The 15,401-nt window shown below is 40.9% G+C and overlaps 1 protein-coding gene and 1 long non-coding RNA gene across 9 annotated transcripts in view; both read right to left on the reverse strand.

Moving 5' to 3' along the window:
• Positions 1-15,401, reverse strand: part of LOC106611981 (mitogen-activated protein kinase kinase kinase kinase 4) — a 144,278-nt gene that overhangs the window by 49,714 nt on the left and 79,163 nt on the right. For all 8 annotated transcript variants that reach the window (XR_006771060.2, XM_045724060.2, XM_045724063.2 and 5 more), the window contains 2 exons: positions 4,036-4,103; positions 3,668-3,747 (listed from right to left, as the gene is read on the reverse strand). Coding sequence is in view for 7 of the 8 variants with exons in the window: in XM_045724060.2 (XP_045580016.1) it covers positions 3,668-3,747; positions 4,036-4,103 (148 nt within the window). In the remaining variant the exon portion in view is untranslated. The remainder of the gene's footprint in view (positions 1-3,667; positions 3,748-4,035; positions 4,104-15,401) is intronic.
• LOC145858049 (uncharacterized) lies at positions 10,927-13,979 on the reverse strand. The gene is made up of 2 exons (XR_014378815.1): positions 12,546-13,979; positions 10,927-12,124 (listed from the first exon to the last, which is right to left on the reverse strand). It is a non-coding gene; the product is annotated as an uncharacterized LOC145858049 (long non-coding RNA).

Genomic DNA, 15,401 nt, shown 5'->3' on the forward strand with positions numbered 1-15,401 from the left:
GGAAGAATCTTTACATGTTATGTCAATTTCAGACAATGGATACGGCTACTGGGTGACACCACTACTGGATGGAAACGCAGTACGGATGCAAGTGGACACTGGAGCAGCCATATCTTTGCTGTCTGAGGCTGTATACAAGGAGAAACTACATCACCTCACACTACAGCCCACCAAGATGACGCTGAAAACATACACCGGTGAGATTGTTCCAGTGAGAGGAAGCGTGATTGTTACAGTGGAGCTCAACAAACAGAAGGTAAAGCTACCACTCCACATTGTGAAAGGCAACCATCCAGCATTGCTAGCACGCACATGGCTGGAAAAGATCAAACTAAACTGGCAGGAAATTCACATGATTGCAAAAGAAGACACAAACCTACAAGGGATATTGAGGAAACACGCGGATGTGTTCAAAGGAGACCTTGGCAGTATGAAGGACATAACAGTTAACCTGTTGGGGCTAGGGGGCAGTATTTTCACGGCCGGATAAAAAACGTACCCGATTTAAATGGGTTACTACTCTTGCCCAGAAACGAGAATATGCATCTAATTAGTAGATTTGGATAGAAAACACTCTAAAGTTTCTAAAACTGTTTGAATGGTGTCTGTGAGTATAACAGAACTCATATGGCAGGCAAAAACCTGAGAACATTCCAGGCAGGAAGTGGCCTGTCTGACAATTTGTAGTCCTTCTGTTGCATCTCTATCGAAATTACAGCATCTGTGCTGTTACGTGACACTTTCTAAGGCTTCCATTGGCTCTCTAAAGCCCTCAGAAAGCGGAATGACGCGTCTCCTGTCTCTGGGCAAAGTACAGCAGCAGAGTTTGTAAGTGGCCTGCCTGGGGACAGAGAGACTGCAGATGCGCGGTCACGAGACTTCGCCATTTTTTTCTTTCTCTCTTTTAATGAATACAACGTTGTCCGGTTGGAATATTATCGCTATTTTACGAGAAAAATAGCATAAAAATTGATTTTAAACAGCGTTTGACATGCTTCTAAGTACGGTAATGGAATATTTTGATTTTTTTTGTCACGAAATGCGTTCGCGCGTTATCCTTCGGATAGTGACCTGAACGCACGAACAAAACGGGGTATTTGGAAATAACTATGGATTATTTGGAACCAAAACAACATTTGTTGTTGAAGTAGAAGTCCTGGGAGTGTATTCTGACGAAGAACAGCAAAGGTAATCCAATTTTTCTAATAGTAATTCTGAGTTTAGGTTGTCCCAAACTTGGTGGGTGTCAAATTAGCTAGCCGTGACGGCTGAGCTATGTACTCAGAATATTGCAAAATGTGCTTTCGCCGAAAAGCTATTTTAAAATCTGACATAGCATTTGCATAAAGGAGTTCTGTATCTATAATTCTTTAAATAATTGTTATGTATTTTGTCAACGTTTATCATGAGTAATTTAGTAAATTCACCAGAAGTTTTCGGTGGGTATGCTAGTTCTGAACATCACATGCTAATGTAAAAAAAGCTGTTTTTTGATATAAATATGAACTTGATTAAACAAAACATGCATGTATTGTATAACATAATGTCCTAGGAGTGTCATCTGATGAAGATCATCAAAGGTTAGTGCTGCATTTAGCTGTGGTTTTGGTTTTTGTGACATTCGGACTTGAACCCAATTGAACATCTCTGGAGAGACCTGAAAATAGCTGTACAGCAACACTCTCCATCCAACCTGACAGAGCTTGAGAGGATCTGCAGAGAAGAATGGGAGAAACTCCCCAAATAAAGGTGTGCAAGCTTGTAATGAAATACCCAAGAAGACTTGATGCTGTAATTGCTGCCAAATGTGCAGAGTAAATGGTCTAAATTCTTATTTAAATGGGATTTCAGGTCTTTTATTTTTCTACATTTGCAAAAATGTCTAAAAACCTGTTTTTCCTTTGTCATTATGGGGTATTATGTGTAGATTGTTTAGAAAAAAAACACAATTTAATACATTTTAGAATAAGTCTGTAACCAAACAAAATTTGGAAAAAGTCAAGGGTTCTGAATACTTTCCGAAGGCACTGTACATTCAAGCCTATATATACACACAGTACCAGTCAAAGGTTTGGTCACACCTACCCATTCAAGGGTTTTACTTTATTTTTTACTATGTTCTACATTGTATAAAAGTAATGAAGACATCAAAACTATGAAATAACGCATATGGAATCATGTAGTAACCAAAAAAGTGTTAAATGGCAACTTCAATTTCAAATCACTCCCAGATGGCTCTATGGGTAAAATCAAAGTAATTTGCATCTACTGCAAGGCAGAATTTGTTTATTACCGAAGTTCAGGGAGTTTTCGTTGTCATTTACAAGCGAAATATACTGTTGAGGCCGGCAATACAAGTAACGTTATCAGTAGCAATGGAGGACATCTTTGGCAGGCTAAGCTAGAAGAGTGTGCGCGCGGGAGGCCTATGGACAAGCAGCAAGGTAACACAAGCATGGATTGCAACAGCTTGCAGGCCAGTCCACATTGTGGAGAACGAAGGCTTGAGGGGTTATCATACGTACAGCGTCAAACGACTCAACGTATGAGTTATCCTCGAGAGCCACCGTCGTTACAAGAATACACTAGCTGTAATGAAAGCGAGAGGGCTACGAAAAAAGTGGAGGAGTTGAAACATACAACGGCTGTTGCTCTCACGGGAGACTTTGAAGAAAACTTTGAAGAAAACTGGAAACTGCATTCACACACTCTGTCCGTAATGAAGACAGAAGAGAGGCACTATACTGAAACATGCGCCGGGCATTTCATGGATCTAGCAAAGCAGTGGAACATTGAAAACAAAGTTACCACAGTTTGCACAGACAGTGCACGGAACATGATTGCAGCTGCGAAACATCTGCGTTTTGAACACCTGCCCTGCACAGCGCAAAGTCTCCAAAGGTCCATCACAGTGTCCCTACAGAACAGCAGGCCAGACAATGCCCTTGCCAAATGCCGAACAATTGTTGGCCATTTCAAACACAGCCCACCTAGCCCCAAGAGGTTAACCTGTTTAGGATAGGGGGCAGTATTGACACAGCTGGATAAAAAACATACCCGATTTAATCTGGTTACCACTCCTACCCAGTAACTAGAATATGCATATACTTATTACATATGGATAGAAAACACCCTAAATTCTCTAAAACTGTTTGAATGGTGTCTGTGAGTATAACAGAACTCAAATGGCAGGTCAAAACCTGAGAGATTCCTTTACAGGAAGTGGCCTGTCTGACCATTTCTTGAACTTCTTTTCCATCTCTATCATTTATACGATGTCTGGTGTTCTATATATGATGTCTGGTGTTCAGAAATTATTTGATATTGAAATAAAAACGGCTGCATTGGAGCTTTAAAACAATTGTTTAGTTTCAAAGCTAAACAGTAAGCCAGTGGCCCTGTGCGTGGTTCAGAGTCTCACTTTCAAACACTTTCAACTCATGAGGGAAAAAACCCTGACAGGATGTTTAGGTTTCAGTGACACATTTCCTGTGTATTGTGGTTATAGTCTGATTTGTAGACACCCAATGCGTTCACACAGGCTGTAGTTCACCATGTAGTAACACTATGCAGCTAATGGATCTACATATGTGCTATGTGAACCCATCTCTAGTGAGTGGTTGAAGGGGAGAGAGAGAGAGAGAGAGTGACTGTGGAGGACACAGACCTGACTGGGAACTGCTACTGGAGCTGCCATGAGATGACATGGACTTCCCTCCCTTCTCCACAGGAGACTGAGGGGCCCCACTGGGCAGCAGAGAAAGAGAGAGGAGTGAGAGAAAGTGAGAGAGAACAAGAGAGAGTGGGAGAGGGAAAGAGAAAGTGAGAGGCAGATGACAAGTATCAGGCACACACACAATATCATGCTCTATATTTCAAATGCTGTCTCAGAGATATCTAATGTCCATAGAGTGCCAGTGAAAGTGATGTCCTAGGCTGATGGGGCCTGTCAAAGCTGACTATGGATTATCCACCCTGTAACTGGTAGTACTGCTCACTGACACTGAATGATGTGTGATGTGGTGACAAACGTACCTCGACACAGTCCGGTGATGATTCATCAGCTCTTTGCAATATAATTTGGATGTTGTACGCTCCGGAACCTTCAAAAAGATAATTTTGACATGTGAGGGTACAGTATACAGTGGTGTAAAGTACTTAAGTACAAATACTTGAAAGTACTACTGAATATGTTTTTTGGGGTATCGGTACTTTACTATTCATATTTTTATCAACTTTTACTTCACTACATTCCTAAACAAAATTATGTACTTTTTACTCCTTGCATTCTCCCTGACACCCAAAAGTACTCGTTACATTTTGAATGCTTAGCAAGACAGGAAAATGGTCTAACTCACACGCTCATCAAGAAAACATCCCTGGTCATTCCTACGGCCTCTGATCTGGCGGACTCACTAAAAAACACATGCTTTATTTGTAAATTATGTCTAAGCGTTGGAGCGTGCCCCTGGCTATCCGTAAATTTAAAATAAATGACAGATGGTGCCGTCTGGTTTTCTTAATATAAGGAATTTGAAATTAATTCATATTTTTGATACTTAAGTATATTTTAGCAACTACATTTACTTTTGATACTTAAGTATATTGAAAATCAAATACTTTTAGATTTTACTAGGTGACTTTCACTTTTACTTGAGTCATTTTCTACGTATTAAGGTATCTTTACTTTTACTCAAGTATGTCAATTGGGTGCTTTTTCCACAACTGACAGTATATGCCTGACTACCTTGCACAAAGCATCACAACATTAGGACATATTAGGACATTCAAAAACACTGCATGCCCTGTGGGGACTCCAGAAACAACATACTGTAGTATGTGTAACTGATCCTAACCGCCAACCTGGACTGTATCATTTACTATAGAGGATGCGGATACCAACTTTAGGAGAACACATGAGGAGAAGCCTGTGAAGCAGGAAATCAGGTCTTGTGTTCATTCTTTCTCAATGTGGTCCCCAACAGCTGTCAACATTTTCAACTTTTTCTCATGTCATATCATCACAAGAGGAAAGGAAGACTACACCCATTAAATGAGGAAATCATTCTGAAAATCCCCATCATACTCCCTTTAACTACTGACATCCCTTCAACAGGGCTTACAGGCAGCTGCATGTCCCTGCGTTTCTACATATGTTTTTAAAATGTCTGTGATGAATGCAACAAGATAACTTGTAAGCAATTAAAGCACATCAAGTCCATATTCCCATATCAAGCAGTAACAAAACACTAGGATACTGTATCCTAAGGATACACATCTCTGCTTTTATTAGAGGAACTAGAGATATGTTTCTGGAAACAGAATGTGTATCACATCGTTGAATGAGTTTGTTGTTAGTCAGGGGTGCCATAGGAAGCTTGAGGGCACTGCCACATTCCTCTTCCTTTATGTTGGCATGACTAACATCACCACAAACAACAACTACAAACCTCCCTGAAAGATAACACACACATGGGGTTATCTCACCAGGCTCACAAGACATACCACAGAAACCCAAACACAAATATACACACACATACACTCACACACATGCACAGGCTGACTCATAACCTGCAGTCCCTGGTTATATCCACAGGGTGGGCGGATTTAGGGTAATTAAATATTGTGTGGATGAAGGGCGGATGGGTGGTGGCCGTGTTGAATAAAGAGAAAACAATGCATTAAAAATCCATAAATGTATAATTATTGTGCAATTCATATCTATAGGCTACACAGAGGTTTTTCTTTCATTATTTTTTACCTTACGTTAGTGTGTAGCCTAAGTTGAAGCTTAAGGGCCTAACTGTAGCGTGGCAAATACACACCAATTGCCAAATGCGTTCGGGAACTTGGGCAGAAAAAGTTAACTTCCATCCACTGAGGCAAAAAGGACAATGTCAGAGTTTATTTCAATAACGGCAAGATTCAGTCTTAGGACATTTAAGCCTTTCTTACACACGCCATTCTTACGCACCTCTCACTAGTTGGTATTAGACTTACCCCATTAAGATGCGTAATGTGCTTTGCAGGCGTGGTTCCCTTGTGTGCGCTGAATGCATTTAGTTCAACCACTGAAAACCCTCCCACTTGCTGGCCAAAGACTTTCTCGTGGAGTTTTCATTCAATAGGATTTTCAGTACATTTATGTTAAACCATCCCTTTAAACACGGTGTATATTTAATTAGATATTTCTCAACAGACTCAATAGAGTACGTCGAGAGAACGGGTTCAGAATATAGGTATCAATGAAAGAAAGCCATCTCCGTTTCAGCACCAACTGGTAGATTTAAAAATACTCTTGATTTTGTAGGTTATTTAGGCACATTTTGGGGTTACGAAAGTGTATGAATCATTAAAAAAAATGTTTTTTGAGCTTTTACGCACAAAATATAATAATGAATAAAAAATACAATGTATTTGTCACGATCGTGTGGAGAGACGGACCAAGGCGCAGCGTGATTGGAGTTCCACATCTTTATTTTTTGTGAAACTTAAAACAAACCAAGAAACAAACAATGACCGTGCAGTACTGAGGTGCAACATGCACTCACTCAAAAACAATATCCCACAAAACACAGGTGGGAAAAAGGCTACCTAAATATGATCCCCAATCAGAGGCAACGATTACCAGCTGCCTCTAATTGGGAACCATACCACTCACCAACATAAAAGTACAATGACTAGAACACCCCCCTAGTCACGCTCTGACCTAAACACCATAGAGAACCAAGGGCTCTCTATGGTTAGGGTGTGACAGTATTGATTCATCCCGAAAGTTGTCATATTCAAGTTCAATCCATGAAATATTGCAAGGTTGAAAAAAGTGTACAATAAAATAGTCCTATAAAGCTACACTAATCATGGAACTGTATGACAACAGTTTTATAATGATTTAAATAGGCCACATGTCCAAAATTATTGCACAACTAATGCTAGCGACCCTCAGCAACTACATGGACGTGACAAAGGAAAGAAAGGTAAACGAAATGCAATGGAATGATGAAAAATGAAATCTACAAATTGAAGACAAACAACTAACACTGAAGTGACAGTTAGAAATGTATTTGGGTATTACTGACGGTGACTCCCAATAGTGGCTAATATTTAACATGATATAAATTGTAAAATAAAACATTTTAAAGCACTTCCATTAACTTGACAGGTTCCCAAACTAGCACAGTGGATCTGGGCCGATTCCGGCTGAGAGTCAGGGGCACTCGGCTGAGAGTTAGACTCGGCCGAAGTCATGTGGCCTGAGTCTGGGCCGCCTTAGGCAGTATTACTTATGGCTAGGATGCGGGGATTGAGCTCGGGCCGATTCCGGTGTGAGTTATCTGGCCCAAATGTATTACTTGGGGCTCGGGCCGATTGGGGCTACTCTCTGGCAGATGATTACACGGTCTGCTTTATATAATTAACATTTCATTACTTATTTTTCCATATTTTCTCATTGTTTCTGTGATCAAAAAATACAATTAACATTTCAATTAAACTCTTTAAGAGTCCTGTTTAAGTTGTATTTGAGTATTTTGATACTTTGTACAAGGCCATTGATAAGCTACTAAAAACTTGGTGGATGGAGTCTCCCAAGTGGCGCAGCAGTCTAAGACACTGCATCGCAGCGCAAACTGTTTGCTACAGATGCTAGTTTGATACCCGTGCCGGCCACGACCCAGCGTTAGGGGATGGTTTGACCAGTCGGGATGTCCTTGTCCCATCGCGCTGTATCTGTGGCGGGCCAGGCGCATGCACACTGACACAGTCACCAGGTGTATGGTGTTTCCTCTGACCTACATTTTTTTTAATGCATAAAATATATAATAGTAATATTTAAAATTACTAAATTGGGTAATTTTGTATACATGTATTTAAATTAGCATTAGCTTCCGGTAGACGGAAACCGGTAGACGGAAACTGCCTGATGTACTTGGGTTGATTCTGGGCAGTCATTCATTTGGATTCAGGGCCGAGTCTGACATCCGATTCCGGCCCAATTCAATCAGCTCCCGGCCCCCCGGAAGAGGGCCGCTTCTGGGCCGATTCCTCATTGCTAGCTGGGTCGGCCATACAAAAGCCTATAACTTGGGTCTAAAAATGTTATCCACGCAATTTACGAAGGCACACAATACAAATTCTGAATAACGTCACAGCTATTTATAGCTTGCTTCACGGTGGAAATGGGACTGCAATACATGTCATGTGTGATATGATTTTCAATTTCTTTCCATATGACTAGTTTCAACTTCGTCTCCAGGGATCATAAGGGAAAATGATCTAAAACAAGTGTCATTTATATTTACAATTCCCTTATCCAAACGAATTACTCATTTACCTAGCTCTTATCAAGTTGTAAATTACAGTGCATGGAGAATGCTGTTACTGTATATCGGAAAAAATAAAGTAAAGTATTTTCCTACTTGGAACTGGTATGTTTTCTAGACCTTATTCATGGTTTCCTCACGCGTAAAGGTGGTAGAATAAAGGTCAGAATACAGCGTATCTGTTGACACCTCCGCCACACCTTCATTTATTAGATCACCCCAAACAAATAGCAGGTGAATATAATACTATTCTCATGCTTAAATTCAAGGTCAGAATACGCATAGAGAGAGAAGCGCATAAAAAGGGAATTACGTTCCATTTACTCACAGGTCGGAATTCCCCCCTTAGAGAAAAGCTGGGAAATGGAGAGTTGAAAATAAAGAGAAGGGAGGGCCAGAAAAGTAGTCTAATGTTTGGGAAAGATTTGGTGAAGTGGTAAAAGAGGATGATAGCAGTGCTGGCTATGCTATGTGTGATGATTGTGAGGCACTACACAAATTTGATAGTCAATTAAACTTCAATATGGAACTTCAATGGAACTGTACTGTTCAGATGGGTTAAATGGAATAGTAACTGAAATCTGGACACTGACTGTAGGTCTATAACCTCTCACATATAATATTAACTCCTGCAGAATTAAGCATTACCTGCAGTACAATCAGTGGCGACCTGTCATTTTGGGCAGGTGGGGTCCACATTGTTATTTTTTTTTTTGGGGGGGGGGGGGCTTGCCTGTTTTGCACGTTATTTTGGCATTAATACGTGTTACATCAGTTTGCAATCAATGTAATATATATTTATATATATCACTGAGTTAATAAATCCACATACAAACATGGTCTCTTTTTTGTTTTCTTCAGTAAGGCAGCTCCAAAATGCAGGTGTTTCAGCCTAGCTCAGTGCTTTCTGTGGTGGTGGGGCAAGCCAGCAGAAAATACGGAGCGTTGCACCATGATTGTCTCAGTGTTCTGTCCCTCATGGGGACACTACGTCACTGCCAAGTCTAAGGGTAGACCAACATAATTCAAGTTTAAAATGATAAACATTCAACATTGGCCATGCTGTCAATGAAGCATGATTTGTGCCGCGCTCAAAACAACTGTTAACTTGGAACTGCAAAAACTTGACTTCAGTGAGTTCAAGACAACTGGGAAGTTGGGAATAAGCGAGCTCCGACTGGGAATTGTAAATCCGGTCACTTTCTAGAGCTACGACCTGAAGATCAATGACGTCATCATGATTAAACCTTGTTTTTTTCAGAGTTCCCAGTTGTTTTGAAAGCACCATAAATCCAGAGAAAGCCAGACTTTGATGACAAAATTTGCCCACGAAGGACCGCTGCGCCACCTTCCTGTTCAAGTGAGCACAGCACAACAAGGTGAGTCCAAAATGTATTGTATGCTGCTGCATAAATTATGTAATATGCCAGGGAGATATGTATACTGTAGCTAAGAAAGTATTACTAATTGTATGTTGTGTAGTAAGATGTTAGTAGCCTTTGTGCCTCACAATAATAATTTGGTCGATTTACCCCTCTTAATTTAGCCTACTGTTCTGACTTGGTGGTGCACATGTAGCCTATAACCTGATTTAGAGAAATGCAATCATTGAATATTGTAAGAGCTTTAATTGTCTGCTTATATGCCCCCTTTATTTACCCTACGGTTCTGACTTGATGTACAGGGAGAACACTGTATGAACGGCCCATGACTGAATTCTGTCGCTGTTCATTTCAAAAGTGCTAAACAAATAGTTATATTGACTACGTCCATCCTAGCTTGCTCAATAATGTCTTAATCGAAATTATAGATTGCCTCTTATCTGCTTGTCATCCCCTTATGTCATAGTTTGTACATTTCAATTGTCATCTGAAATCACATTTGTTTAAGCAAGTCAGCCATGTCAGCTATGTTTTTTTTAAAGGCAGTAAATGAGGCTGAATGAACTGTTTCATTGCCAGACAAGGCTCCGCTGATAGCCAGGTGTAGCAGTGGTAAGATGTTAGGACTCTGCTGTTGGGACAGCTTTATGTAGGCCCTAACAGTTTGTGGTCACTGTTTGTCACCGTTATAGTGCAATTCATGTATTGTTTAGTGCTGTGTTGTGTAATGGCTTTTCTGGCATGCATCTCACTTAAATTGTTTTTGCCCCACAAAGATTTACATGCCAAAAGACTGTCTCTAAAGGTGCCAAATTTATCAGCATCATAAAAGGTGATAGTATTTCAACCACAATGCATCCAAGCCTAACTTAAATCTTATCAAAAACATGTTGGGTCATTTTAACAGCTTTTAATTTCCTTAAAACATGTCAAACTGATGTCATTTGAAAATATAGCAAGGAAAACATTTCCCGTTTTTTTTTGCCTATTGCATTCTCTCCCCGGTCCCTAAACGTCTTTGCTGAGTGAGAGAAGCAGAGGTGAAAAAGGCAAGAGAAACAAACTTTATTGATTTCAATTAAATTGAACCATTCATTTTATTGATGTATGCCATAATTCTGGTGAGCAATTGTTTATTTAGACTAGGGCAACAAGTAATGACAGAAGATAAGCTGCATGTTGTCACAGGCGTCAAAATGAGTAGACCAAGGTGCAGCGTGGAATATGTTCATCTTGTAGTTTAATGAAAAAAAATGAACACTTACAAATTAAACAACAATGACAGCCGACAGTTCCGTCAGGTACTTACAACTAAACGGAAAACAACTACCCACAAAAAACAAAGGAAAAACAGGTTGCCTAAGTATGGCTTCCAATCAGAGACAGCGATAGACACCTGCCTCTGATTGGAAACCATACCCGGCCAAAACATAGAACACAAAACATAGAATGCCCACCCACCTATCACACCCTGGCGTAGCTAAACAGAGAAAACACAGCTCTCCTAGGTCAGAGCGTGACACATGTATTTAATTATAAACAAGTTGCCTAACAAATAGCTAACAAAAATGTCAGAAATTATAATCAGAAACCTATTCCTATCTAAAAAGACCTGTCAAAAATTGTTCTGCCATCTCTGACTGTACTGCGTATTTTCTATTTTTTCGGGTTTGACAAAAGATCATTTGCCCTTATTAAACTCGCCAGATAATTTTCCATCAATGGATGTCGATTTAACTCGTTTGACTGCTATGATTAAGCAATAAGGCACAAGGGGGTATAGTATATGGCCAATATACCACAGCTAAGGGTTGTTCTTAAGCACTACGCAATGCGGACTGCCTGGATACAACTTTTACAGATGCACAATCGAGAGCATCCTGTCGGGCTGTATCACAGCCTGGTACGGCAACTGCACTGCCCCCAACCGCAAGGCTCTGCAAGGGGTGGTGTGGTCTGCACAACACATCACCGGGTGCAAACTACCTGCCCTCCATGACACCTACAGCACTCAATGTCATAGGATGGCCAAAAAGATCATCAAGGACATCAACCACCCGAGCCACTGCCCGTTCACACCGCTATCATGTAGAAGGCGAGGCCAGTTCAGGTGCATCAAAGCTGGGACAGAGAGATTGAAAAACAGCTTCTATCTCAAGGCCATCAGACTGCTAAACAGCAATCACTAACTCAGAGAGGCTGCTGCCTACATTGAGACTCAATCACTGGCCACTTTAATAATTGGATCACTTGTTACTTTATACAACGCACTCTAAATAATGCCACTTTAATGATGTTTACATATCTTACATCATTCATATCACATGTATATACTGTATTTTATACCATCTATTGCACCTTGCCTATGCCGCTCGGCCATCGCTCATCCATATACTTACATGTACATATTCTCATTCACCCCTTTTGTCACGAATCCCACCGAAGGCGGCTCCCCTGCCTGCTCGGGCGGTGCTCGGCGGTCGTCGTCGCCAACCTACTAGCCGCCGCTGATCCCTTTTTCCTTTTCTGTTGGTATGTCTTATTGGTTGCACCTGTTCCTTTCGTGTGTCTTGATTTTTGGTTATTTAAGCCTGTTTAGCCCGCCCAGGTTTGTGTGGGATTATTTTATCGTCAGTTTGCTATTTGGATGTGCTGGCGATCCTATTGGATTTATTTTCTTTCCGGACTGTGAGCCCGTTGGTTATTGGGTTGGTCGTTTTTGTTTCACACGCCTGTTGTGTTGGCGTGGACCGTGTTACTGGAGAAAATAAATCTAATTTTGTTCCCTACCTCTGCTCTCTCTGCGCCTGACTCCTACCACCACTCCTAGCACTCGTGACACCTTTAGATTTGTGTGTATTAGGTAGTTGTTGGGGAATTGTTACAGTGGGGGAAAAAAGTATTTGATCCCCTGCTGATTTTGTATGTTTGCCCACTTACAAAGAAATGATCAGTCTATAATTTTAATGGTAGGTTTATTTAAACAGTGAGAGACAGAATAACAACAACAAAAAATCCAGAAAAACGCATGTCAAAAATGTTATAAAATGATTTGCATTTTAATGAGGGAAATAAGTATTTGACCCCTCTGCAAAACATGACTTAGTACTTGGTGGCAAAACCCTTGTTGGCAATCACAGAGGTCAGACGTTTCTTGTAGTTGGCCACCAGGTTTGCACACATCTCAGGAGGGATTTTGTCCCACTCCTCTTTGCAGATCTTCTCCAAGTCATTAAGGTTTCGAGGCTGACGTTTGGCAACTCGAACCTTCAGCTCCCTCCACAGATTTTCTATGGGATTAAGGTCTGGAGACTGGCTAGGCCACTCCAGGACCTTAATGTGCTTCTTCTTGAGCCACTCCTTTGTTGCCTTGGCCGTGTGTTTTGGGTCATTGTCATGCTGGAATACCCATCCACGACCCATTTTCAATGCCCTGGCTGAGGGAAGGAGGTTCTCACCCAAGATTTGACAGTACATGGCCCTGTCAAATGATAGAAACACAAAGCATAATGTTTCCACCTCCATGTTTGACGGTGGAGAGGGTGTTCTTGGGGTCATAGGCAGCATTCCTCCTCCTCCAAACACGGCGAGTTGAGTTGATGCCAAAGAGCTCCATTTTGGTCTCATCTGACCACAACACTTTCACCAGTTGTCCTCTGAATCATTCAGATGTTCATTGGCAAACTTTAGACGGGCATGTATATGTGCTTTCTTGAGCAGGGGGACCTTCGGGCGCTGCAGGATTTCAGTCCTTCACGGCGTAGTGTGTAACCAATTGTTTTCTTGGTGACTATGGTCCCAGCTGCCTTGAGATCATTGACAAGATCCTCCCGTGTAGTTCTGGGCTGATTCCTCACCGTTCTCATGATCATTGCAACCCCACGAGGTGAGATTTTGCATGGAGCCCCAGGCCGAGGGAGATTGACAGTTCTTTTGTGTTCCATTTGCGAATAATTGCACCAAATGTTGTCACCTTCTCACCAAGCTGCTTGGCGATGGTCTTGTAGCCCATTCCAGCCTTGTGTAGGTCTACAATATTGTCCCTGACATCCTTGGAGAGCTCTTTGGTCTTGGCCATGGTGGAGAGTTTGGAATCTGATTGATTGATTGCTTCTTTGGACAGGTGTCTTTTTTACAGGTAACAAGCTGCGGTTAGGAGCACTCCCTTTAAGGGTGTGCTCCTAATCTCAGCTCGTTACCTGTATAAAAGACACCTGGGAGCCAGAAATCTTTCTGATTGAGAGGGGGTCAAATACATATTTCCCTCATTAAAATGCAAATCAATTTATAACATTTTTGACATGCGTTTTTCTGGATATTTTTGTTGTTATTCTGTCTCTGACTTTTCAAATAAACCTACCATTAAAATTATAGACTGATCCTATCTTTATCAGTGGGCAAACGTACAAAATCAGCAGGGGATCAAATACATTTTTCCCCCACTGTAGATTACTTGTTAGATATTACTGCACTGTCGGAACTAGAAGCACAAGCATTTCGCTACATTCACATTAACATCTGCTAACCATGTGTATGTGACATTGTAAACTGGTTACCAACGTAATTATAACAGTAAAAAGTTATGTTTTGTTAAAGATTAATAAGATGTATAGGAACTGAATATTCTTGTCAACAACAGCAAGTGTTTATAAAAAATAAAGTTTTTACCCTGTAGCCTAATCTGACTACTGTTACCATCAATCTAATGCGTTGTAACAACTGATCTGCAATTGCGATAGAACATTGATAACTTCCGATTTAATTAACTAAACACGTCCATTAATAATTGCATAATAACACAATGCTGCAAATTGTGGCACAAATTGCTATGACTCCAATGATATCGTAATTTACACATATTGATTCTATCAAATGGTAGCCTACAATGGCATATAGATTAATAGGCTACTTGATGGCCAACAGAGGCAAATGTATAATTCTCCACAATTAGCCAAATGTCACTTTCATTGAGGACTTTCCCCCATAAAAATAACCACGTGAGGGAGTTCCATAACTTCCATTTACCATTTCCACCCGGGCAGCCCCAGAGACCCAAGAATTGAGCATGCATAAACCACCCTGCTTGATACCGTTTCCTTTAAGCAGTCAACATTAGAACGCAGGTTAAACCACCTCCGAGCGGATTTATGTACTGCGCTCTAGTGCGCCCAAAGTCGTTTTCCAGTGCTTTGTCTGCATTATTTCTTTATTTGTATCAGTTCTAGTGTGATAATATGTTTTAATTAAGGAAAAAGGTGTGGAAATAGGTGTCTCCATGATGACAATCTAAATAGCCTACCTACAACCGGTAAAAAGTTGTCACAACGTGTGCATTTACTGATCTCGCTCCTTTCGCTCACGTGACTCAGCCAATCACTGCCTGACAGTCAGCAGCAGGTCACAGTCAAATATATATTTTATAAGAAATGGCATGGCGGCAGCGGTGCAGATTAGCCCAAATACCTACAACCCTCGACCAATACATTTTCACCAGAGACATCGTTTTCAAAGTAGCCCAATTTGGCGGGGAAACTGCGGACATGGCAACACTGGGTGCGAGAAGTAGTGGTGCTTGGGTAAAATCACTAAGGAAGCCAAGCCAGGAAAAAGCCATATTACAACCTTCAGTATGTTATGATAATTGCATTGTTTGCTCTATAACCACTTGTTCATACGCCATCGTGATATACAATAAGGC

This window comes from Salmo salar, chromosome 09 (assembly GCF_965601325.2).
Source record: "Salmo salar chromosome 09, fSalSal1, whole genome shotgun sequence".
In the NCBI taxonomy this organism is placed as follows: domain Eukaryota; kingdom Metazoa; phylum Chordata; class Actinopteri; order Salmoniformes; family Salmonidae; genus Salmo; species Salmo salar.